Source organism: Salminus brasiliensis, chromosome 8, assembly GCF_030463535.1.
Source record: "Salminus brasiliensis chromosome 8, fSalBra1.hap2, whole genome shotgun sequence".
Taxonomy (NCBI): domain Eukaryota; kingdom Metazoa; phylum Chordata; class Actinopteri; order Characiformes; family Bryconidae; genus Salminus; species Salminus brasiliensis.
The window spans coordinates 25427039-25452544 of NC_132885.1; the positions used below are offsets into that span (position 1 = coordinate 25427039).

At 42.1% G+C, this 25506-nt stretch overlaps 1 protein-coding gene across 3 annotated transcripts; it reads right to left on the bottom strand.

Moving 5' to 3' along the window:
- Positions 1-321: 321 nt before the first annotated feature.
- Positions 322-23540, bottom strand: ildr2 (immunoglobulin-like domain containing receptor 2). Of its 3 annotated transcripts, none has more exons than XM_072686249.1 (9): positions 23421-23540; positions 18306-18635; positions 16888-17007; positions 8815-8871; positions 7138-7284; positions 5907-6068; positions 4099-4297; positions 3144-3798; positions 322-2322 (listed from the first exon to the last, which is right to left on the bottom strand). In XM_072686249.1, exons 1-9 carry the CDS (start codon positions 23464-23466, stop codon positions 2287-2289), a joined length of 1752 nt encoding a protein of 583 aa, XP_072542350.1. In that variant the 5' UTR covers positions 23467-23540; the 3' UTR covers positions 322-2286. The 3 variants fall into 3 exon arrangements, with proteins under 3 accessions (XP_072542350.1, XP_072542348.1, XP_072542349.1); XM_072686247.1 differs by having other exon boundaries at positions 4099-4294; positions 23421-23522; XM_072686248.1 differs by lacking the exon at positions 8815-8871 and having other exon boundaries at positions 23421-23522.
- Positions 23541-25506: the final 1966 nt, after the last annotated feature.

Here is a 25506-nt window from a genome sequence, read left to right on the forward strand (position 1 = left end):
TAGTGTAATTTCCTGGAAAAGGACGCATCCTTTCCTTTGCAGATTCCTGTCCAGTTTCCTGCTCGGCCTTGACTCAGAGCTGCTGAGCACATGACCTGCATTTTCCTGCAGGTTTTCCAGTCAGTCTACAGCACAAAGCAACTCCATTCACAGTGCGTGGTACATGTGTTATTACGGGTGTGTATGTGTATAATGTGTATTTAGTAGTTTACACTGATATGAGATAAGAACCATGTGTGTTTTATCGTGAGTACACGCTGGTTATCAGCCTTAGTGATTGAACAAATAGCACACAGCATTAAATAGACAGCAAGTGTTTATATCAAAATAATCATTACTTTAAACAAGTGGAATACTCCATGGCACATTATCAAAACAACGGTCATTCAAAACTGCCCGTGTAGGCCAACTGATTAATACTGAAATACAAACTTACTCTATAGTGCAAACATAGAAAAAAAAGCCAACAACAACAGTTTTCACATACAGTACGTAACCCAAACACAATGTCAAGGCTCTTCAATGGAATTAAAAACATAAGGTCTTGAGGCATTTTGAGTACTTGAGGATTATTGTGCACTTGTAGACCGAGGCTGGATCCGAATACGATGAACACTGATATGTCCAGAGAAAAGATGATTAAGTGACGACTGAAGGCATGATAGTAGGGGTGGGCGATATTACAAAAATATAGCGTCACAATGCTTGAAGATATGCAGCAGAACACGATATGCAACACGATATAATGCTTCGAGGCCTGATAGGTTGGAACCAGCACTAAAACAACCAGAAACTCTTTTTTTTTGTTTGTTTAAAGGTGCCATAGAATAAGATACAGACATTTATTTAGTTGTTCTTTGATGAATAAATAGTAGACAAGAAGGTATGTATATGACTTTGGTTGGGGGGGGGAATAGCCGTATGTGATATTACACTCATTTATAGCCCTAAATGTTTTTGCCACAGACCCTTTATGGCTCACTGTAGGGGATCACACTAAAGTCACACAGCATAGCTTTGTTTTTAGCACCGTAACAAGAACATCCAACTGGAGTCTGAGTGATGTGTTACTGTCAGTCAATACAAAGAGATGTTAAAGCCAGTCGGCTGGGGCTTCATTTTAGCCTAGAACAAATGCCTGCTTGTTTCCCTGACTTTAGCTTCCCGGCTCACAGAGGTAGGCTGCTTTTCTCGGCTGCTACGTCATAGAAGGCTGTTCTGAAGTGAAGGACACTTCGCATACAGCCCAGAAACACAGCCTACGATTGTACGCAACTGCTATATCCTTCCCGGTCCTCAATTCCCCGCAGTTCTCTGTGCACATACAACAACAACAAAAAAAAGAGGAAAATAGCACCACGAGAATGGTGGAAACGAAGCCTCCAGATTCCCCACGCAGCCTGGTTAGACTGTTTCAGTTGTGTGACCAATAGGCTACTAAGAAGGAGTTTTCATAGGGCAGTCCTACTGGCCTACGGACCTGGCCTACCTCTGTTGCAGGCTAGGCTTTGGAATGCAGCTCGAGTTAGCCTTTTCCAGACAGGGGGAAAGCTGCAGTCATGGGACCTGGTTTGCACAGCAATCTGTTTTCCCATATCTTGCAGAGTCTGGTGGTGATGTGCTACTTGTTTCAGTAAACTGACTACAAGTAACAAAAACACCATATTCTTCTAAAGCTGCCGCTGTGTTTTACTATGTCACAACTTTACGGCGTAAAAGGCTTTCGATAGTGGGCTGGCTGAATGTCAATTTTGAGGGTAAAAATATAATGAGTGAAAATTGGCATATTTTACAGCTGTGGAGATTTTATGCAGATTTTGAGATCCACTGTATGTCATTTCCATTGAGCAAACACTAATGAATGAATGAAGGAAAGTTACACTTCCATAGGGCCTTTCTAATACCCAAGGACGTATTTAATTACGCCAAGGTAAATAGAGTTTTCTTTTCTAGGGCACCTTTAAAAAGACGTTCACGCTCTTTGTAACAAGACATGCAGTTGTTCAGTGCTTTAGCAGGACAGACACCTAATTTATCACACTAATGACAAAACATCATCACATAGCCCACCTCTACTCGAAAGACACAAACACAGAAGATGAAGTAGTCGACACATACGTACAAACACAGCGTATGCATGAAAGTGTCTGAATTTCTGAACGGACACTAGCTCCGGTGTCATTATTTTGCAGGGAGTGCTCCTGCGTCTCGCTGCAGATAGTTAACAGTACGATGCGAGTCCAGTCTGATCAGCATGGCAAACACTCTGGGGGCTCTTGGGTGACTTCAAACAATGAGGGAGTCTCTGCTTAGATGAGTGGTCTGTTAAAAAACACCAAGAGCCACATATTAGAGACCTCAACAGAAATGCGGCTAAAGCTTAATTAGTCTGAGAGACTGCAGCGCAGAAGCAAGCCCATGCTCCATTAGCAACACCTGTTAGTGATGCACAGTGAGTGGAACGAATGGAACGCACATGGAACAGTAAGCAAAAAAAAAGAACAACAAAAAGGTTGAACCCAGTTTTAAACCCATGATCTTCATGGCCTCAATCTGTCTAATACATCTCCATATCGTCATGTGCTCTCCTGGCCCTGGAGGTATCTCCCCGGAGTTTCTCTAACTATAAATATGTGAATTTGATGTTTACTTTGGATTTGAAAGTTCTATTCAAATAGCCGAAGGTACAAAAACCTCTGGCCCAAAAATGTCCACTTCATGCATCCACAAATAGTTACACTGAATGTGCTAATTGATACTAGGCAGTCAGTCTAAAATATCCTATGTCTGAGGGTCCTCTTTCTGAACCTCTGGACTCTAAACGACTTCTGCTCGAGGCTCTGCAAAAAAAAGTTGTCGTGTGTGGACCTTCTCTTGTCCCTGTATCTATAAAGTACTCCAGTTGAATGTTGTGCTTCTTGGTTTTGCAGATTTAATCTTTGGAACTCTCATGCATGTCTTTTTGAGTATCATCTGCATGTTCTTCCATGTCTGTGGCTTGAGGTGTGGAATAACTCTCTTTCTGATGGCCTGTATCTGCATCCTACTAATCCGTCTTCAGCTCTGTTGAGTTGTGAGTGCGCTCACCACTGACCTCTTTAGGGGGAACACTGAGACTCTATCTATCTTCATAAGTAACTCACCAGTTTCCTAGGTTTGTCTCTCTCCTCTCTGCGCTCCTGCAGAGTGTGGGACATGCCCTGACCAGGACGAGTGTATGAGAAAGGCCGTGCCCCAGCGTCCACCGTCCTGTAGCGTTCCCGTTCCATGGGCTGCTCAGTCCGATAGCGCTCCACCTCACTGTACGGAGGCAGAGGGTCATCCTCGTCAGGGCGGTTGCTTGGCGAACGGCTGTAGTAACAGTCACTGCTCTTCTTAGAGCTGCCCTTTGAGGGCGTGTCGCTGTCCTCATCGGCCCGCCCACCCCGTTCTCCCCGGCCCCTGGCCTTTCGCTCCAGCACGGAGGTCAGGTATGCGTCGTCATACGACTGTCTGCGAGTGGCGTAACGCTCGCTGTCGCCGGTGTCTCGCCTCTTCTGCGGGGAGAGGGGGGGGCTTCGGCGACGCCAGTCATCGCCATCGTCCTCCTCATCGTCACGGAACCGTCGTGGCCCGTCCCGGTACGGAGGACGGAAGTCCCGGGACCTGAGCTCCATGTCAAAATCTCGCTCATGGTCACCCCTCCGACCAGCGCGGGGGCCATAGTTTCTTGCAAACTCCTCCAACTCATCCAGAGAGCAAGTGCGACCCCTGCTGTCAAACGCCTTCCTGGGCAAGTGCTCTGAGCGGCAGTTCCACCTGCACAAAATAAGAGCATGGTAATGCCATGACGTCTAAATATAAGCAGCAGTGTTTATCAAGGGAAATTAAGCCATGTGCTTGCCTTGCAATACCGTGTCACATACCAATAAGCTATAAAGTGGTGTTCATATGCTTCTATTACTTGTTAGCTTGTTAGCTAACTAAAAAATCTAACTGCGGACACCAAATATATCCTGGCTGATCGGACAAATCTGGGGAAAACTGTAGGATTAATTCTTGGCTGAACATGGCTTTACACAGAGCTACCATTAAACACACACAGGTATGTGTTTGTACCTGCTGTCACGATGCTCTTCAACATGGTTGCTCTGATAGAGCGTGGGCCGAAGTGTGTGACCTGTAGAGACTGCGCGGAAGTGTGTGTCATTGTGGTCACTGATGGGTGGCAGAGCTTTCTTCTGCACCTGCCGATAGGTCTGCCTGAAGTCTACATCACCATCATGCAGGGAGCTCAGCTCTGATAGGCTGCCAGCTGCTGACACAATCATATCATTATGGAGACACAGTCATCACACCTCTCCAGTCATCCATAAAGTGGTTTAGACCCCATGAAATGACACATGAGAAGGTTCAGACAGAGATGAACAGAAACAGGTAAATTTAACATAGACATACTTTACCCATAGTCCTCTACAGATCTATCAGCGTGAATGGATATTTTACTGCGTCACAATGAAGTAAATAGTGTGTGTCATGTAATGATGATGATGGCAGTTTGATCAATGTCAAGGAGAATGAGAACCTTATTATTACTTCCTGTCCAGTTAGATCAAATCAATTGTGCTATCATACGACACAGAATTATTTTTCCTACTATACATGAATACAGAGAAAAGGTGAAGGTAAGAAAGAGAGTGAGAGACACTATATGTCCAAATATTTGTGGACACCCCTCCTAATGAATGCATTCAGCTACTTAAGTTGCACCCATTGCTGACACAGATGTGCAAATGCACACACACAGCTTGTCTAGTCCCTGTAAATTACTGGCAATACAATAGGACTCTCTGGAACAGATATGAACCCATGAACCCATTGGCACCATTCCTAATGCCAGGTGTAGGCTAGAGAGGTATAAAGCCCCCCAGCCTTGAGCTGTGGAGCAGTGGAACTGTGTTCCTGACCTCAATTGTGGCTGAAAGCAAAAGAATCCTCACAGCAATGCTCCAAAATCTAGTACAAAGCCTTCCCTGGACAGTAGAGGCAGTTGCTGATTTCAGAAGAAACATTGAATGAACGGGTGTCCCATTACTTTTGTCTGTATAGTGTCTATATATAATTACCTGTATGTAATACGGATTTTATAAACCTAACCTAACCTTCGTAACTACACTTCGCCAATTCAGAACGAACAATTTCTGAAAAAGCACACACACACACACACACACACACACACACACACACACACACAGTGATTGCTGAGAAACATGCTGACTGCATACAGGCTTACATGGATGGCCGGCCCCCTTGGCCGTCCGGAACTGTGCCAGGTCCCTCTCTATGTAGTACACAACTTTCATAGCGTCCTGACCCTGACTGGACTGGAGACGATAGCCACTGCGCACTGTGGACACACACACACACACATATGCTGTGTGTTGCCTGCTGTGTCCTGGTTACTGCCTGTGTCATATTCAAATTCATACTGCACTGTGGATACACATTAGCAGCCCTTTACTAAGAAAAGCTAAAGAAATCTTACAGATTGGCTTCAGAATTTCCACAGATTTCATCCAGGAATAATCGGAATACTCCGCTGCCGTTAGTAAGGTTCATTAACAGTTTTTAATGCGATCCAAGCTTATTAATAAAACGTTTAGTCTGCACTTTCAGTAATAACGTCTAGCAGATCCAATGACCATAATGGAGGTAATTGCGTGACGAAATGGAGTTAGTGGTTAGTAGGATCAGAATGGGTTTGTGTATTACGTTGGTTAGATTACAGACACAATAAAAGGTGAACATCTGAGTTCACTTGAGTTAAGGATACTGACCGCATCATTTCAATGTATCCAACTCAAACAGACTGAGCCCTGTGAACTAATTAGATTGGACTAATAGTGGGACCAGTTAACATCACTGACCTCCAGCGATATTGTTCTCCACAGAGGGCGGCACTGCAGTTATCTTGGGGTCAATCAGAGCCGGTGCTGCTTGAGGAACCACTGGAGTAGGAATGTAATATGGAGAATACATGGCAATCTGCGGAGGCTGTCCGCTCTTTGCCATCTTGCCAGCTTCATACACTGAAGGGAAAAGCATAGAAACATGAGGAGAGAATCACAGTGTACTGGGAATGTGTGTGGATGGGTGCATGTCAGAGGGGAACCTTCTAGGCCTTCAATGATTTCTAGGAACTAGCCAGTCGTCTAGCCATCACAATTGGGCCCTTGTCAAAGTGGCTCAAAACCTTAAGCTTGCCATTTGTCATGTATTCGAAACTTTAATCCACCAATTAGACTTGCTGCCTAATATATCCCACTGCATTGACAGGTGCCATTGTAACGAGATGAACAGTGGTAAATAGACACTGCTACTTACATAAACTGAAGGTTTTCTGCATTAAATAATATGTGATAACACCCTTACTCCCACACAGCCACATTTTTTATTGAGCTTCCCTGTAACAAGCATTATCTGCCTGCTTATTATTTTCTCATGCTTGGTTTTATAATAACACAGGCTCTCAGGATTAGACATGAGCACATTTTCACAGCTGACTGCTCTTTTTTCTCGTGTTTTCAAAGCAAGTTTAGACATTTATGGCCCAAACTGAAGGTTTGACTCTAATAGAGGCTATGCACTGACGTCACAGTCCCACTGAAACACGCCCCCTTTAGTTGGAGTGAGTTGAAAAACACTCTGCAACACGGTTGTATTTATTAGGAAAACTGCCAAACCAGGAATAAGGCAAGTGATTATCTGCTCAAGTTAAAGACAGTTGGACTCGACAGCGATCTGTCCGAATGGACAATGATGTGTAGCCAGGGACATTGAGCTGACTAAGGGCTTACAAAGTTGAGTGAAAGGAGAACTTAGCACATCACTAAACTTGCAAACACACCAAACTGTGAGCTCACATTTCGGGGCCTGGATTTCAGTTGTTTCAGTGAATTGCAGCAATCCATTCAATTCTCTTTTCTTGAGCTTTCAGCAGTCTGTAAAAGGACAGCTCTGAATTCTACACTAACACTAACGCTGCCACTCAGTGGACGTGGCCGCAGAGACTCTTGCCACCTGTGACGTCAAATGCATACCCTCTTTAGGCACTGTTTGCCACGGGTGTGTGTGTGTGTGTGTGTGTAGTAAACTCACAGTGCTTTGGACAGCAACAGGTATCAGGACAGCAGCAGCAGCGCACGTAACAGCAGCAGGAGTGGGGACAGCACTGACACCAGCACACCCCCACCAATAGCAGGAACAAAACACTGCCCAGCACCACTGAGCCCACAAACACCCACTCTGGAAGAGAGAGAGAAAGAGTTTATCACCATTCAAGATACACTATATGGACAAAAGTATTGGGACACCTGCTCATTCATTGTTTCTTCCAAAAATAAGGGTATTAATAAAAAAGAGTTTCTCCTGCTTTTCATGGAGTAACTGTCTCCACTGTCCAGGGAAGGCTTTCTACTACATTATGGTGCACTGATGTGAGAACTTGATTGCATTCAGCGACAAGAGTGTTAGTTAAGTCATGATGTTGAATGATCAGCACCCCACTTCAGCAACAGAGACAAATGAAGCTTTTTAGCCTTAAGTCAAAATGCTTGCCGGTTCTTCTACAAACATTTGTCGATAGAACAACATGCTGTATATGAAACATATTATTAACACTTAAAATATACATTATATGGGCAAAAGTATTGGGACACCTGCTAATCGCAGAAGTACTGGATGGAGCTCCATCATTCCCGAGATCACAGTTCCACTGCTCCACAGCTCAATGCTGGGCGGGGGTTTATACATGCTGGCTATATGCGTGATGCCAATAGGTGCCAATAGGAGAGTCATATTCTAATGACAATCCTTCATTACAGGGACTGGACAAGCTGTGGGCGCAACTTAAAGTTGCTGAATGCATTCATTTGAAAGGGTGTGTACAAACTTATAGCAGACATATAGTGTAGGTTTGTTTTCTTCAGGGAGGCTCTGGAATGTAAATTGTAAGAGATTACAAGGCAAGTCTAATTCCAAGTGACTTGCAAATGACCACCGCTGACAAAAAAAAGTCCAGGTTTAGCCAAACAGGAACTAATGTCAGGGAAAAAAAACTGCAGATTCTAAATAATTAAAGATTATTATAGATATGCATATATAGATATAGATATATATAGATAGATAGATAATATCAGTTAAATCTCAGTACCTCCCCAGGTAAAACAAATCCAGCTGGAATTGGGTTTTAAGTTTAATCAAACTTTACATCTCTTTCAGATCTTGCCAGTATAGTCCTGACTGACATGACTGAGTCAGCCCTGTAGGAAATTCCTATCTACGCCCCACAGGATGTAAAGCCTCCAAACAAGACGACAAACAAAACCAGTGCAGATGATTCAGACCGTGCGCTCTCCTCCAGCCCCTTATCTCTAAAGCCAGTGCCTGTTTCTGGACTAATGATGCACTTCCTCTGGGCGTGAGCTCAACTTTCAACTGCCACATCTCTAGTGACTGCTGACATCCTTTAGCTGCAAAGACGGATCACTTGAAGCTCTTCAGGCAACTGTTAACTGTGGTTAACAGAGCTTATGAGTGAGTGTGGTCAGCACTGGTATCATTTCATTAGGCAAGCATGCTAAACAGCACATTGTCTTTAGTTAGAGAATCATTCAGGTGAGAGTAGGAAGATTGAGCATTATATCAATTTGAAGAATGTCTAAAGACTAAAGAGCAGGGTAGGCATGCAGAGCGTGCTGCTGTAACACAGTGTGTTAAGTGAACACACCCAGCATGATGGAGAATTGGAGATATGAGGCACCGAAGCAGCCGTACCTGGCATAATCTCCAGCTCAAACTCAGGCAGGACGTCATCCAGCACACCTGTCTTACCTGCAGAAAGGAGAAAAGCATTGGTGAAACGCAGCTGAAAGGTCCACGCACATGATTGGAGAGAGTGGTTGTGACAGAAATGGATCCCTCATTAGTATTGTCCTGTTTACCAGTCAGTCAATTCATTCCATTTATTCATTCTACATCACAAATGTATTCAGTGATGTTCCTAAATTCCACAGCCCCTAAAGTATCATGGTAGAAAAGTAATATTAAGACTTAAACATTCCCTCAATTTAATAAATCATTCCCTCAAGTTATTGAACAATTCCCTCAATTTAATAAACCATTTCCTCAATTTAACAAACCATTCTCTCAATTTATTAAATAATTCCCTCAATGTATTAAATAATTTTCTCAATTTATTCAGTAATTCCCCCAATTTAATAAATAATTTCTTCAATTTATTAAATAATTCCCTCAATTTAATAAATAATTTCTTCAATTTATTAAATCATTCCCTCAATTTAGTAAATCATTCCCTCAATTTATTAAAACATTCCCTAGATTTTATGAACCGTTTCTTCAAGCATTCCCCTTAGTTTATTAAACTACTCCCTTAATTTCTTTAATTGTTCCCTTAATTGAATAAATAATTTCCTTGTTTTTCTGAACCGTTCCTTAGAATGAATAAACCATTCCCTCAATTTATGAAAGCATTTCCTAGATTCTATAAACCCTCCTTTCAATGTAATAAATCATTCCCTCAATTCAATATATTGTTCCTTTGATTTTCTAAACCATTTCCTGGGTTTAATAAGTAATTCCCTCAATTTAATAAGTTGTTTTATTGATTTAATGAATCCTTCCCCAACTTATGTTATCTAAGTGTAACTAAAGCATCACCCTCTAAGGGAATTGAGAGACCAGATTGTTACACTGATGGAATGATTTATTAAATCCAGGGAGTGGTTTATGTTTCTAAAAAATGTTGTACCCTTATACTTTAGGGACTTAATAGTGTTAAACGTTATGAATCAATAACTGAATTTGTGGATTTTTTTGTGGCCCACTATTTCTCTATCCACTGCATAGGAACAGGAAATATGAGACTTGCAATACTTGCACATAATTACACATTCAGCTGATGTAGTGATCGACAATGTTCAGTAGAAATGAGTTGATTGGGGGATTGGGCTTCCCTCAAAACCACTCTTTCTATATTACAATTTAGGTACTCACTGAAAAAATGGCAACTAGGGATCCATTTTGGTCACAAGCTCAGAAACTTCTAATCACCCAACAAGCATGCAGGAAAAGGCTGGTTAAAGCTGAGTTCACTGGTGATTAAAGGGGTTTAAATCTTTGATTAGCCTGATTTAAGGACTTTTAGGATTTTAGGATCATATAAATGCAAGATTTAACCTGAATCCACACTGATGTGCCAAAACATTAAGACCACTCACAGATAAAACATATAACGTTGACTATCCCGTAACAGCAGTGCATGTCAAGGTCTGGGATGTATGTTAGACTAGAACCGAACAGTTCAATTATATGGTCTACAATGCAAGAGAAATGGTCAAGACCTGAGCAACCTTGACAGAGGCCAAATTGGTTTGGTCAGACGACTGGATTGGAGTATGTCCAAAATGGCAACACTTGTGGGGTGCTTCTGGTCAGATGTGATGGGTTATTACTGACATATTACTGGTTTTATGACAGGGTGTTGGGTGCCTGAGAATCGTTGACATGTGAGGCAATATGAGCTACCCCTTCTGGGGGAATCATGATGCTAACAATTTGGTACCAGACACCACAGGGCACCATAACTAGTCTTGTTGTGTGGGCTATTTTAATGGCATGCAGATAACAACCAGCATATTAAGGAGGGTGGTCCTAATGTTTTGGCTCTTCAATGTGTGTTGGCAAGCTACAAATGATCTGTAGCCATATAATTAGTGCTTGAAGCTTAGGTTGAGTAATGAACAGTAAGGTGACACACTAGCCAGACATCATGGCGTGGACATCATTAGGTGATGGAAGGTGTTCCTTATAGAGGTTAACTGATTCACAGCGGCACATCGATTGCTCTGTATCACTCACCACAGTAGCATTCACCTCTGGCGTCAATGGCCCCTGGGGAGCAACTCTTATGCCATTGGGGGGCACTGGTACAGAAGTCCTTGATACAACGATTGCCATGGGCAAAGGATGCAATTTGACCGATGCCCAAAAAGGCATGATCCCAAGGTACAGAGTAAAGGGCAGTAGCATCTTGGAAACTGCTAACTTTAGGGGATGTCCTACAGCCGCCGTAGTGTATGTGTACAGAGAACTTGTAGACTTCTCGCACATCAAGTGTCTCCCAACAGCATAACAGTGGTGCCAGAGGGGAAAGACGACTCTGCGGGGTAGGTGCTCCTAAAATTTTAATATAAGTTTGTATTTGGACTGTTCATACCATGTCTGGTATGTTGCTTGTCATGTTATGTAATATCCTATATCACTCCAATTATGCCTCCCTCACTCACATCAGTTTTCAGGAACGTAAGCATTATGCAAATGCACCATACAACTGTTGGGAATCCATGTCCCAGAGATACACAGGCCCATAAATACATGATTTTGGACTTCCTGGCAGAAACGTAGCTACATCCTCAAGTGCTGGCAGTTCTACAAAAGATCCTCCCTCATCATGAGAGGCTTTTCCTAGCCTTTAACCAAGACATTTCACTCTCAGGTCTACTGTGGCACCACTGTAGGAGGTAAGTAGGCCCGTTTACAACAGATGCAAGCGATAATTACAGGTTTCATTTAGGCCTGAGTGGCCCTTTAACACCACATTTACTTGGATGAAATGGGCAGTTTGTGGGTATCACAAATAACAGCCCTAGCTGAGTGTGACGAGTGAAAAGAGATCTGAAGGCACAGTCATCTCTGGCAAGTTGACTAATTATAGCAGGGTGCTGTATTACTGTTGCCTTACAGTTCTAACAGCACACGCAATTTACATGACTGACGAGCACAGAGACACACAGCACATTCCTGTCTCACACACTCAGGCATGAACTCTTGCATCCTAAACCCTGACAAGCCTAAATACCTAAACCTTTTAGCCAGTGATGGTATTTCACTAAATAATGAAACCACAATTGGCAATTGAGAATTACCTCAGAGTGCATAAAGTAGAGGGTACAGAGATACCCAGTACACAGTGATCTCACAATTATCCTTAACCTCTGAGAGCTCTCTCACTCTTAGCTTTAGCAAGTATAAATGGTATTGCTAATCTACTTCAAGGGCTTTTATTCTTAATAAAACCAACAAACAGCACTAACATTTTATTAAGACCAATGATATCCTGCTAGTCAGATATGTAGTTTGGTTTCAAAAGTTTGGAACCAATAGTTCTCTCATTTGTTTACATTTTATATACAGTTTTAGGTCACATTTGAGGTATCTCTGGTCAGGTGTCTTTTGTTTTTAAGTGAAGTTCTGATCCTCTATAGAGACAAACGTCTACACACACAATGTTTAAAGCAACACTGCAAAACACTGTGTCTGAAATGCCATATTTAAGTATCTGTTTATGTCTCCCCTTCCTTGTCTCCGCCCTAGCCCCCCACCTTGTCATTAGTGTTCCCACCTATGCCTCCTTTGTAGCCCTGCCCTCTTGTTATCCTCCCCAGCTGTCCCTTGTCTGTTTTTGTGTATAAGTAGCTTTAGCATTCCTGGTCTGTTTTTGTTTATTTCTTTTTTTTGGTTTTATTTATTTATGTTTGATTTTATTATTTTCTAAGAAAAATATTACTTGCTTTTACGTCTGCCTTCAAGCTCACAATGTGACACATGTAGAGTTATTCACTTATTACAAACTTTTGAATAAAATCAGACAATAATAGCTTATACCAAAATTATTGTTAGACGTATTAGTAGTTTAGTTAGTCGTTAGCTCCGCTCATGCAATATGACTGGCTGCAAGACGTTCTCTTCAAGTATTACTCCCCAACATACACACATAACCTAGCAATATCTCACGTTATAGCACAAACCTTGAGTATATTATTGCTTAAATATGATATCTGAGTTTTGAGTACCAAAACCAGTCATAATTTATGTTTACATGACATTTCTTCATGTCTTAGAATGAAACAGACTTCAGTGTGACTTCAGAGATGACACACCTTTCAAAGATGAAAGGGTGGATGTATGTTTTGCAGATTAGAGTGGAGTGTATGGACTGGCGAGTGCATGGTGCATATTAAAACTCTAACACACACTTTCCATCATATGGACCCATGGAGTATGTCTATATAGACAAAGTGGAAGTGTGAAAATACATGGATGAGTACCCCTAGTGAAGGGGATATTTTTTGCTATGCAGACAGTATAGAGTGCCTGGGCCATTTTGCATTTTGCTTTTCCCCAAATAAGTGCTCACTGCAGGTTAGCATTTACACTGCTCAATAGCCAATAACAAATCAACTTCATTAAGAGGGAAGATTAGACCAGAGACAGCAGACACTCTATCAGCACAGTCAACACAGGCGGACAGTGAAGGACTATGGGAAACTAATTAACCATTAGGACTCATCAGCCATCCAAGAAAGGGGGTCAGGGGTGCACCATCTCTGCAGTAACAGTGTTGGCTTTGTTTAGCGTTAGGGGGTGTTTTGAAGCGATGACCAATCAGCACCTCGCCACCGTCCATCTTCAAACCTCCTGCCTGAGAATGCTCAGACAGCTTTCCACATACAGTCCAGTTTACACTGAGTGTACTTTGTAAACGCTCGGCACAGTGCCACAACTACAGCCTATTCCCACAGCTTAAAATGACCCCATTGACCAATTCAACTTTGTAATTAATCTCCTCTGAATCAGCTATAAACAATAAACAGGGTAAACTGTATTAAGTGCCTGTCTCTATTAGAAGTATTAATATTATAATTGGTTAACGTCCAGTTATTACTATTAAAACGTCCAGTCGTTTAATGTAGCACTGCTCTGTCATGACACATGGGCCTTCACTAAGGGGCCAGATTTCATTCTGCAGGACTGGCTTTGCTGAGTTAGCAGAGTGCAAAGGGGGAAACAGTAGCCTCTGCTCTCTGATGGAGAACGCAGACTTGTGCCTTTCTCTTGCTTCTGCGCACTCATAAAAACAGCCCAGTAACCTGAGAGCCAGGGAAAAGTAGCAGGCACAGAGATAGGCAGACTCAAGGTAGAAGGAGAGAGTCTGCGTGGGCATTCACTAAAGCAAGAGAGACGGAGAGTTCTTCAGTTGAAGCAAACACTGACAAAGATAGGCCAAAACATTATGACTACATATAACACTGATTATCTTAAGGTCTGGGATACCGGTACTTGTCTACTGCACAGGAATTCATTATTGGAAATTTCTCCCCCATTTATTTTCACAGCCCCACAAACATTACAGACATATTTAATTTAAAAATGCCTTTTAGAACCAAGTTTATGAGAAGATCATTCATCTGAAATTCATTTAAAATCCACAACTTCAAGACGGACACTTTTCTTCTCATCCCGTCCAGACAGACAAGCATCTGAAGCAGCGAGGTGCTGGCAAGGGAAGCGGATGGAGAATTCCAAGCCGCATCCAGTGGACACGTACCGTATGAGTTGTACAGTATCCAAACAGTCAGTTCTCATAGTCAATGTGCTGGATGTGGGAGAAATGGTCAGGTGTGAACACCTGAGCGACTCTAACCAAGGCTAAACCATTTGGGCCAAACATCTGGGTCTGAGCATCTCCAAAAAAAAAATTAAAGTGGCCATTGCTAACCCCTGTCCACTGTCAAGTGCATCCAGTGGACACGTATCTCCAGCGGCTCCAGAGCTCTTGTATGGTGAGCTGTTTCGGATGCACGTTGTGTACCAACAGCACATTAGGCATGGTCATAATGTCGTAGCTCATTGGCATGAATGCAAATAATGGTAAAATAAGAAGTAGTGATTATAGTTATCATGTCGTACCTGGTTTGACTAATTGGAACTTGAGGTAAATTTGCTGCTTGTAGTGAATTTGTACAAACCTATGCACATGCTGAGGACATCATGGTATTACGTTAGTTAGACTAACAGTCTTAATGTCTTAACGTAAACATGTCTCCATGTACACGTAGACATGTTAATGTCTCCTTCTCTTTTTAAACCTATTACAACCTGCTTACGCAAAGGCCATGACAGACTTCCTGCACACACAACGCTCTGATTAGCTCCCTCTCTCTATCTCCCTCTCTCCCCATCTTTTTCTCTCTCTATCTCTCTCGTCTCGTCTCGTTCTCAACACGACAATAAACAAAGAGGCCCTGATATCCCCAGGCCTCTGACAAAAATGGCCTTTGTTCCCAAGGCAACAGCTTACATTGGCTTACATTGCTCATGTCAATAATTGGCAGTTATTTATATTTTGTCTAGCAGGGAGCATTGGACCTTCTTTAGTTCAGCAGACAGAGACATAACGTCTGCAGGCAAACTGTGCCAAATAATCAGCATTCCCCTGCAGCGATTCTGCCCTGGACCTGTGCTTTAGGTTTGCCTGACCTTAGAGGAGACGGGCGAACAAAAGCGCCTCTTATTAAGGATCCAATCCCTGTGGAGAGGCATGCAGCATTCACCCGTCACCATGACAGCTCTTGTAAGAGCACCTAGGAATGCAGACCCTGCTGTAAACCAGGGGCCTACGCTGAGAGAGCTCCCAGACACAACAAACAAACAACACGGAAACACAACACAACAAGGCTCTCCGCTCGAAAGCTATGAACTTACATGACAAAGCAACCCATTTGTTGCGTTGTACAACTGAGATGGTCATCAACAGACAAAACCAACCTAGACTGCTGTAGGAAAACCCAACAGTATGCATTTGCATGTCGTATCTTTTAATGGAGCAAGTCAATGTAAAAAGATTTAGTTCAATTAAGTTATTTTGAAGCATTTTTATTGGTCCTTTCATTATGAAATTTTGACACAATGTAAAGAATTCTCATAATGTCAAAAATTTAAAAAAAAAACAGCAAAAATGGAGATACAGGGTTTTAACCCACAGCAACAAGTGTGCTTTTTATTACTCAGACTCTACAACTAGTGATTGTTTAATCCCATCTCTGGATATACACTATGTGTCCAATAATCTGTGGACATCTTTCCTTATCAGTGAATTCTGATGCATTAAAGTGAACTCACAGTTGACACCGGCTTTCATTTTAGTTCACACAGATTGTATAATCTCGGAGCAGCCAACCCTGGCTAGAGGGGTTTAAAGGCCCCCAACATTGGGCAATCTTCTCTTGCCAGTGTGAAATCAACACTCCGAGTGTTACTTCAGCACTGTGAGTGTTACGTTTTAACACTTTCAACACTTACTGTCTTTACTTAGTAACATTAATCACTGGCACATTTGCTGTGAGATGCATGTGCAACCTTCTTTCTGAAGGCCTCGGAGAGCTCTTAGGTGATAACACTCAGTTCAACGATCAGGAGCAAACCACACTAAATGTCTGAGGTTTAAATTAGACAGACTCCTCCACAATCGTCTCAGAACCATGCTCTGATCATCTGCAGCTGATATGCTGCACCTGATCCTAATTTTAGTCATTATAAGTAGTAATAAATGTGGGGGACTGTATGGTTGCTGTAGTAAATAAACAAGCCACTCAGAGTAGCTACACCACTGTTAGTGTTGCTGCTCATGTTAGATTATAATGTATCCTTGCATTGAGACCAAAATACACCTGGATTTTCATGTAATGAAAATCGAATGTTATCCATTTATCAAAAACACATTGTTGATGAAAGGTGTAAACAGGCTATTCGATTTGGTTTCTAGCACCACATTTTGACAAAACTGGCAAAAGAAACAGCTCCAGGACTTTTGCAAAGCTGACCAAGTACCAACTTAGTGAGCTTAGCAAAGCAACACATTGCATAATGGTTATGAATAAATCTTTAACTACCTTCAGCTCCTTTAAAGTAAATATTTTGACCCTAAAAACAAGCAGCTCATTTGTCCAGAATGAAGATCAGCCTGTGATGAGGAGGAAAGTGACTCACCCAGAACCAGCAGCTCCACCTGGCCTTCATTCTTGCCTTCCAGATCATCAGCGATGACCACCTTACAGAAATACACGCCGCTGTCCCCCCACTGCAGCTCTCCAATGCGCAAGTCTGCTTCTGAGCAGAGAAACATGGAGAAACATGTTAAGTGTTTAGCACTTGGTTTTAAAGCTGCCCACAACTGTAGCTCCTCAGTATGACAAAATGAAATAACAGACCCTGTATGAGCTCTTAAGAGAACCATGGATCTGCACTTTCAGCTCTGAATGAATCTAGGACCAGCTTTGCAAATACGCAACACGTCATTAATTCTAAGCTGTACATGTCGGACGTTAACAATCCTGAGCTTTGTTGATGGGGTGAGGGGAGCAGAAAGGCTTTTCTCTGTAAGGGCACTGGGGAGGGTGTTTGTTTTTGATAAGGAGTGCTATGTGGGAGTTTATGTAGAATAGGAGAACAGGAGGGAGCCTTCATAAAAGCCAGATCCAAACCATTGTGCAGTCCAAAGAAAAAAAGCATGCCTTATTTATGGAACAGGAAAAGCACAGCACAATTGCCAGCGTTTCCTGCGAGGAGACGGATTATGTAGCCCCCTCCACTATAAAGTTGGAGTCTGTGTTAATACAGTTAACCCCTTCTAGATCCAGAGTAATTAATCAAATGTAATTACATATTAAATAACAGTTTGCATTTACATTTGTTTTAAATTATTAAGGAACCAGGGGTAAAAAATGAAACTACTAGGTTAAATGTACGTGTGTTAAGTGCAGGTGTGAAAACGCCCCTAGATGCTCATAGTAAGTGTTTTTTAATGAAACAAAAAGTATTTTGGCAGTTTTGGGTTAATACTGGCTGATAAAAGAAAAAGTATCTCTGCTATGGTATGTGTAGGACTGCCAATATGATGATTTAATGTTATAAATAATATATTACATCACAATTTGCTTTTTTTGAGCATATCATGGGCGCTGTTAAAAGAATACTGGTAAAATGAGTCTGGTTCAACTGAATTAAGTGCAGGGTAGTATGTGAAATGTGAAATATAATATTTGTATCCATAGTTTTTGAGGCAGTACTGAGAGTTCCACTTCATCAGAATGATATTTCATCACAATATTTCCTTCATTGCTCAACATGATGACAGTATATACAAAATCCCTAAACATCTTTGTGAATATGAATACTATTCAGGTGATCTCACTGGTTAATAAATAAACTGGTTAATAAATTACTAGGCCCGCCCTACGGACGCTCTACACTTATCCAAACAAAACTAATATAGACATCTACTGGGGTACTACACCAGCGTCCTATAGTGGTCCAGTGTATAAGCAGACTGGTGTGAATGTAAAGCCATATCTAATGCCACTTTGCTGTAAACATTCTAAAAGGATAATAAGATCAGGATACATTACTGTTGACAATGGAGATATCTCTGCCTTTATAGTGCTCGGCCAGAGTCAAGGAGGCTCCCTGACCGGAAGCCACGACGCGGACCGTGCGGCTCTTGTCCGCACAGTCCAGGTGGGATGTGGCTCCCAGCTCAGAGCCCTGGACCCCGAGGCTCTCGGGAAAGGTGAAGGAGTCCCGGGTGCGGTCTGTACAGTAAGACTTGTACCACCACTGCACCACTGGGGCCTGTGTAGAGTGGGTGGTGTACTGGCACTGCAGGACCACGGGAGAGAACAGCATGGCAAACTTCCTCTCATCCTTCACTGTCACCTGAACACCATCACAGCTCAACACTGTGGAAAACAAACGGAGACGAGAAGGTTTGATGGGGTAACATGCAAATGTTTGGGCACCTCTAGAGATTTCAGCATTCAGACTCCTCAAACCTTGTTCCAACAATCAGCAACAATGGGTTCTTCTAAGCAACTGCCTAAAACTTAGTAAATTAGAAAATTGAGCTGTTTCCTCAGTTTGTACCGTAATAAAGAAACAAAAATTAACAGGAATGGTGGAGGTCAACTTGAGGTCTAGAAGATCAAGAAAACATAATGAAATAGCTGCTCATAGGATTGATAGAAAACCACAATAGACTTTGGGGTACTGGCACACTGTTGTACTGGGCAGTAACACCTGCACAAATATGACCCTCATGAAAGAGTAAAACCTTTCCTGTGACAAGCCTGATGCATTTTGAAAAAGTTAAAATATAACTTTTTGACCACAAAGAGCAAGGGTATGCTTGAAAAAAAGAGGGAACATTTCACTGGTAGAGGGAAAAATGGATTCTGTATAAATACGCAAGCAAACTGTGCTGAGAAGGTTTTGCAAGATAAAAAGTTTGCCATGAGTCATTGAAAATGCGTCATTGAGTTTTTGCAAGGAAGAATGGGTGAAAATCCCCCAAACAGGAATTCAAAGACTCTTGCCAAAGTGGGTTTGTCAAAGTACTGACCATGCAGGGTGCCCAAACTTTTGCTGTGGGCTTTTTTCCTGTTATTCTATGTTATTTTAAAACTATTAATGATAAAGGAAATAAAAAGCTTTGGGGTGCCAAAACATCTGCAGGCCAGCATGTCTCAGTGTGACAGTAAATTGGACTTCTGCACAAACTTGTGGGGCTATTCTTTGGTAACAGAAGTTTGTAAAAACACCTTCGTCCGGGCGGCCAGTTATAGGCTGGTTTAGGGTTTAGGGGTTACTTGATTTTTTACTCAAGGTACATGAAAGGTTTACGCATTGTAAAGAACAGCGTACATTTACAAATAACTATAAAAAAACCTCAAAAAGAGACCACACCTAACTATTAAAATGGTAAGAATCTGTGTCTTGACTATGTCGCACTCCGGTTGCTGCTGGCCCATTAACAGGGGGTAATATAAGGCTACTCTCTCCACTCCTAAAAGAACCCACTATCAGCTAAAGATCAGGAGGAGAGATGACCTAAACACACAAATGCCTAAAAACATCTGGCTTTAGTCATCCACCGTGTGTGTGTGTGTGTGTGTGAGTGTGTATGTGTGTGTGTTTCTGCCTATGAAAGAGTGTGTTTGTCCAGCTGCGTGTGGGAGATTACTGAGCAGCGAGCTGGACGAAATCAAAAGTGAGCAGGGAGGTGGATCTGCTGTGTGTGTGTCTGAGACAATGTGTGAGTAAGAAGTTAAATTCCAGGCTGTGCGGGGGGTGTAAAGAGATAGAGGAGGGGTCATTTTAGAGTGTGGTCATGGTCTGGCTCACAGGGCTGCTGGTTTGGTCGGGGTGGGGTGCTTCAGATCTAAACAAAACAAGAGGAAACAACAGGGGGAGTGTGTGGAGGAGCGTGAGACGGCACTCTCCGGAGAACACTGGAGTCATGCTGCAGTCGGCACCGAACACTTCATCAGAAGATTACAGTCCATCTACACCAGCTGGTGACGTATTTACTCTACATACGCGGAAGGACGAACAACTGGACAAAGATCCTGTGCAAGGATAAAGATGACCACCAATAGGAAGTCCATTCTATACGTCCCTACAGGCCTTTAACTTTGGACAGTATAAAAAAGTACTCACACTACTCTCCCTATTCTGACTACTCCTTTTCTTCTAATCTCTTAAAAAAATAAAATCACAATATTTAAAGACAATTTCATAAATCGTGATAAATATTGTGACGGGCTGGACTGATTCACGGTCACTGATCACTGGCTGTTCAGCAGTCTTCTACACCCAAGACCGTAGTAGTGCAGTGTATCAGTCCAGTCTATCACAAAGCCATCTCACCGGTCTCATCACACAAGACATCTCATCACTCCACCACTCCCCATACAAACACACACTGCACCCTGCACTTACTTACTTACTGAAATTGTGCCCTCAGCTCAGTCACATGGCACCTACCTAAGGCTTCTCCCCACCTTATCCAATGTCTATATGTAAACAGTAATGTAAACATTTCCCAGAGTATATATTAACCCTATACATTTTACCTGTACCTGTACAACAGAATAATATATGTATACTGTATCTATACTGTATACCATTATGTATGTATTTGATGTATTTCTTATTTTGTATTTATTTGTGTTTTTACTATCGTAGAGGACTATGCAAGTTTTTCACTCACCTTCACACCCGTATTAATGTGATGTGATTTTATTAGATCTGATATTTTGACATGCAGACCAAATGCATCAGTAGTGACAGATTCTTAAAATCTGCTATTCAAATATTCTCTTATCCTGAGCACAGTTATTTGTACTCAACTAATTCAACAGCATGAATTACACTCTCTGTAATTACGTGTACAGTTGGGCAGTGTTCTTTAAGCTCTGACGATCTCCACGATACGTCTGCTTGTATCACGAAAATAAAAAATATTGTCATATTGCCCATTGCTAATCAACGATTACTCAGAAAACTGAAAGGCCGAAGTGAAAAGGAGTGTGTGTGATTAAAGAACCTCCACATAAAGTAAAAGTTTGGAGCAATGATATTGCAATCAGATGGTGTTTTAAAAAATGGCATTAAAAAGATTTGACTGAAACTCAGAACTAGCTGATTCTGGACGACGGAACTAAAATATCTACATGTTATTACTGCACTGTTAACCCTACATATATTCTCCATAATGCTAATCAAGGTGGAGATATAACGAGGTATACCACCCTTGGTGGTGGTCTGTTTACTGCACAGATGGCACGTACCGATGTTAGCATCTAGTGGATCTCTGTGTCTGTTTTTTTTGGACAAGCTCATGCCTTTTCTCTCTTCAGCAGAGCTGATCATGTGAACCATGACATTATCATGAATTGAATATAACGTGATATTCGATATTATCAGTTATCACTCATGGCTATGGTTTAGTACCAAAAAACAGTCAGATGTTGCTTTAATGAAACTTGGTGGTGGTCCCCATTCCAAGCTGGTTTGCCCAAAGGCCTTCCAATCTAGATCATGTCATTAGCTCCTGTTAAATGTGAAATATGAAATCCCCAGAGCAGTCCTGACCCCTGCACACATCCCTATTCTAAGATCTTAAGTTCTTTTTCGTAGAGGAGTATATCTAAGCCAAGAACCAGGGACCTTTCGTTCAGATACGTCCATGGAGGAGCATCACTGTTAGGACTGAGATGCTGCTCTGATGACACTGCCAACAGAAGCAGATTAGTGTTTACCACAGCTGAAGACCTGTTGTTATCACTGCTGCTCAGCATATCTATGATTACCTCAGTGCACCCGAGCATAACAAGACTTACGGGCTGTTAATGTGCCTTTTTTTCAACAATATTTAGTCAGGATGGACAGGATGGACCCCCCTCGTGGGTCTTGGTTTCTTCACCGATTTCTTCCTCCAGCTTTGAGGGAGTTTTTCTTATTAGTGGATTTCTGTAAAGCTGCCAACATGAGAAAATGTAAAATGTGCTATAGGATTAAATTTGATCGGATTTGATCTGGTTTCAACTACAGGAGGAAAGACCAGACGAAACTCCGACATCTGACAGTGGCACTGATCTGAGCTCGGTTCTTTACGTCTTCAAGCAGTGCAGGGTCAGCTCAGCACCCCCTTTTGTCCTTTTGTTCCCAGCCTGATTCATTGTTTGGCCCTAGAAGACCTAGAAGACCCCCCCCCCCTTTCAACCTAAAAAAGACCCTCATGCAGGGGGAGGAAGCTCAGGTCCCACCAATAAGATAAACCCATTGGTTCAGTCAGCCGTGAACACCCAATTAGGTTGGAGAGATTTAAACAGAACCGTTACAGGAATCCCACTCCAGCACACAAGTTGTGTGTGAACTTGGTAGAAGGTTTTCCACTGTCAGCAAGTCACGAGAGCTTCTGTGGACTGTCGTAATAACACAATAGAAGCCTCACCAGCAAACATCCCACTTTCTGACACTATAATCTTCAGGCTGCAGCAGTCAAATCAACAAATTAGGTCACATTTAATTCCAGTGACCACACCCCACACCATCCCACACATCTCCCAGTGGTGAGATCCAAGCTGGTACGAGATCCTGCTACAGTGGGAGAGCAATGGAGCCAGATTTATTCACCAACGGCCTCTTGCAACATCATCCAACATTAAATCCCACACTGCATGTACCATCTCCAAGGCTTGCTCCAGATCTGACACAGAGCCAGCTTCATTCCAGCAGTCCCAGGCCGAACTACTGCCTCCCACTAACCTCTCCCACCCAGCCACATTCAGTTTGGACTCAGTAGGGGAGTGCAGGGTGTTGAAACTTCAGCCAAGAGCTGCTGAGGAGCTGCTGAGTGGTACACAGGAAACTCAAAAGGAATGACTCTTATTTTACACAAGTTAGTTCTTCCTGACAACTCTAACCACAAAGTATTACAGGAAATAATGACACTGAGACCTGTTCTTGCAACAAAAAAAAATAAAAAATAATAATAATAATAAATACACACAATAACACATAAGACTAAAGTGCTCTCCTGTGTAATCAATGGGTAAGACAGGGCCCCCATGGCTGGCTTCTCTACCCTCCCAGCTAGGTGACCTAAAAATAAAGCTGAAGGGGATCAACCTGTTGCTCTCTCCCAACACTCCTGGAAAGAAACCCACAGAGTGAAAACTCACGTGAAAAAAGTACGAAGGGAATCCAAAGGCTGGAAAAAACACTCATTGTCCGAAGAAAAGCGACTGAATTCACAGGTAGCTCGACCACTGCATCTTTCCACGACCCCTTTCTGCCCCCATTCTCCGTCCAGCAGCACAGCAGCGAGCTGGAAATCCGGAGTGTACCATTTCTAAAAAAAAAAGGGGTGGACCGCACTATCTCTGAAATCCCCGCCTCACTTACGCGAAGCAAATGACCAAACAAAAGTATGACCAGAGACCATCGGCTCGGTTTTAAAGATAATGTGGTTATGTAGTTCTCTTTACGAGGGACAGAGTGAGTATTTGAGGAGGTATGAAAGAGCAGGCTACTTCAACAGGCTACGCACGCTCCCCTCCTCGAAGTTGGAAGCGTCCGTCTTAAGTTGATGCTGCTGAAGAGCTGCAGAGTAATCGACGATAGATTTTTGGTTTTAAAGAAATATGATGATATTTAAACATTAAAATAACGTTTTAAAATCATAAACAGGGATAAATAAATTCTTAAAAAATATGTTATATGCTTTTTGCTATCTCAAATCTAAAAGTTTGATTGTCTGTAGGCTTTAGGTAGCAGTCACACTGCATTGGCATCAGTTCATAATGTTACTATGTTTTTTTTATTAATAATTTAGTCCTAAATATTAATTTAATAACTTTAATAGGTCAGTTTGCATTAATGATGAATTCTACAATAAATAAGCAATGTAGAAACATACTTATAAACACAAATAAGCTTCAACGTTCACATAGTTCAAATATTAAAATGGAATATTATACAACCTTTGTAATAACAACTAATAAAAAACAAATAAAAAGAATACTATTAACCTTTTAAAAACAACAGTGGATGAAAATTCATTTGTGGTAAATTATAATCTACTGAAATAAAAGGAGACCCCAGAAAAAAATGTAAGGTTCTTATAATAACCTCTTTGAGGCCTGTGGTTAATTATAGAAACCCCAAAAGTGCCAAAGGGCTCATTCTTAAGAAAGTGGTTCCTCAAGAAACCTGGAGCTGAAGTGTGGCACTTGATGGAAACAAGTGAGATAGCTGGAGGTTCCTGCAAGAGCCTGCTGCACAATATTATGTGAGAAGAAGTGTAGAGGTTTCTGAAATGAGTAGAGTACAGTGTAGACCTGGCTCTAACACCCCCCCCCCCCCTCAACCACCATATATATATATATATATATGGATTTAAAGTTTGGGCACCCCAAAAGATTTGAGATTATTTTTACTAAGGCCTCAAACCTTAATTAGCTTGTTGGGCCTATGGCCTGTTCACAGGAAGAGTTAGAAAGGCACGGGTGATGATAACATGAGAGCTTATTAAAGACTCTTCACACCTTGTCCTAACATCAGCATCCATGGGCTTGTCTAAGCAGCAGTCTAGCACTCCACCACACAAAACAAGCAGGACGCAGGACTCTTATTTTAAATATGTAAAGGAAGGCTCAGGCTGCCACATCACATGGCCTGATTATAACCGCTGAATCAGTGGATTACACCTTCAGCTAATCTCCTACTGAATGAGTTTAACGAGCAGAGGCTGTCAACTGCACGCTAAGCCTTGAAAGTGAGAGTGCTGATCTAGAATCAGATTTTGTGAAACCTTTTTTTGCTCATTTTGAAAATTTGGATGGAAAAAGTGGATAAGTTGGTTTTCTTATAAGGGACAATCAGTCTGTGATATGGAGGAAGTGACTCACTCAGCACCATCAGCTCAACCTGGCCTTCATTCTTGCCCTCTAGGTCAGCGATGACCACCTTACTGCAGCCCCCCACCACCCTCTCTAATGCTTGGTTGTGCAGTAGCAAGAGCACTGGGTTGAGGGTTCAATACCTGGGTCCACTATGCTGCCATTGTTGGGCCATTATAAGTAATAATAATCACAGTGACTGCTCCACACATCACTGACTCACCTGGATACTAGGAGGGGTAATTATGTGAAAATGATGTATGTTGACTACAGCTCAACACTCTTATGCCCTTAAATCACCACCAAGTTGGAAGATCTTGGACGTCATACAGACAGACCACAAGCAGTGCGGGTAGGCAAGCATGTC

What these genes read in the sequence shown, in the direction of transcription:
- ildr2 (XM_072686249.1), bottom strand. Translation starts at nt 23,466, where the DNA reads ATGAGTGTTTTTTCCAGCCTTTGGATTCCCTTCGTACTTTTTTCAC. An exon ending in GGTGGAGCTGCTGGTTCTGG is followed by an intron (nt 8,872 to 16,887) that starts GTGAGTCACTTT and finishes TCCTTTCTGCAG; the next exon opens with GTAAGACAGGTGTGCTGGAT. An exon ending in GAAGAGCATCGTGACAGCAG is followed by an intron (nt 3,799 to 4,098) that starts GTACAAACACAT and finishes TATTTTGTGCAG; the next exon opens with GTGGAACTGCCGCTCAGAGC.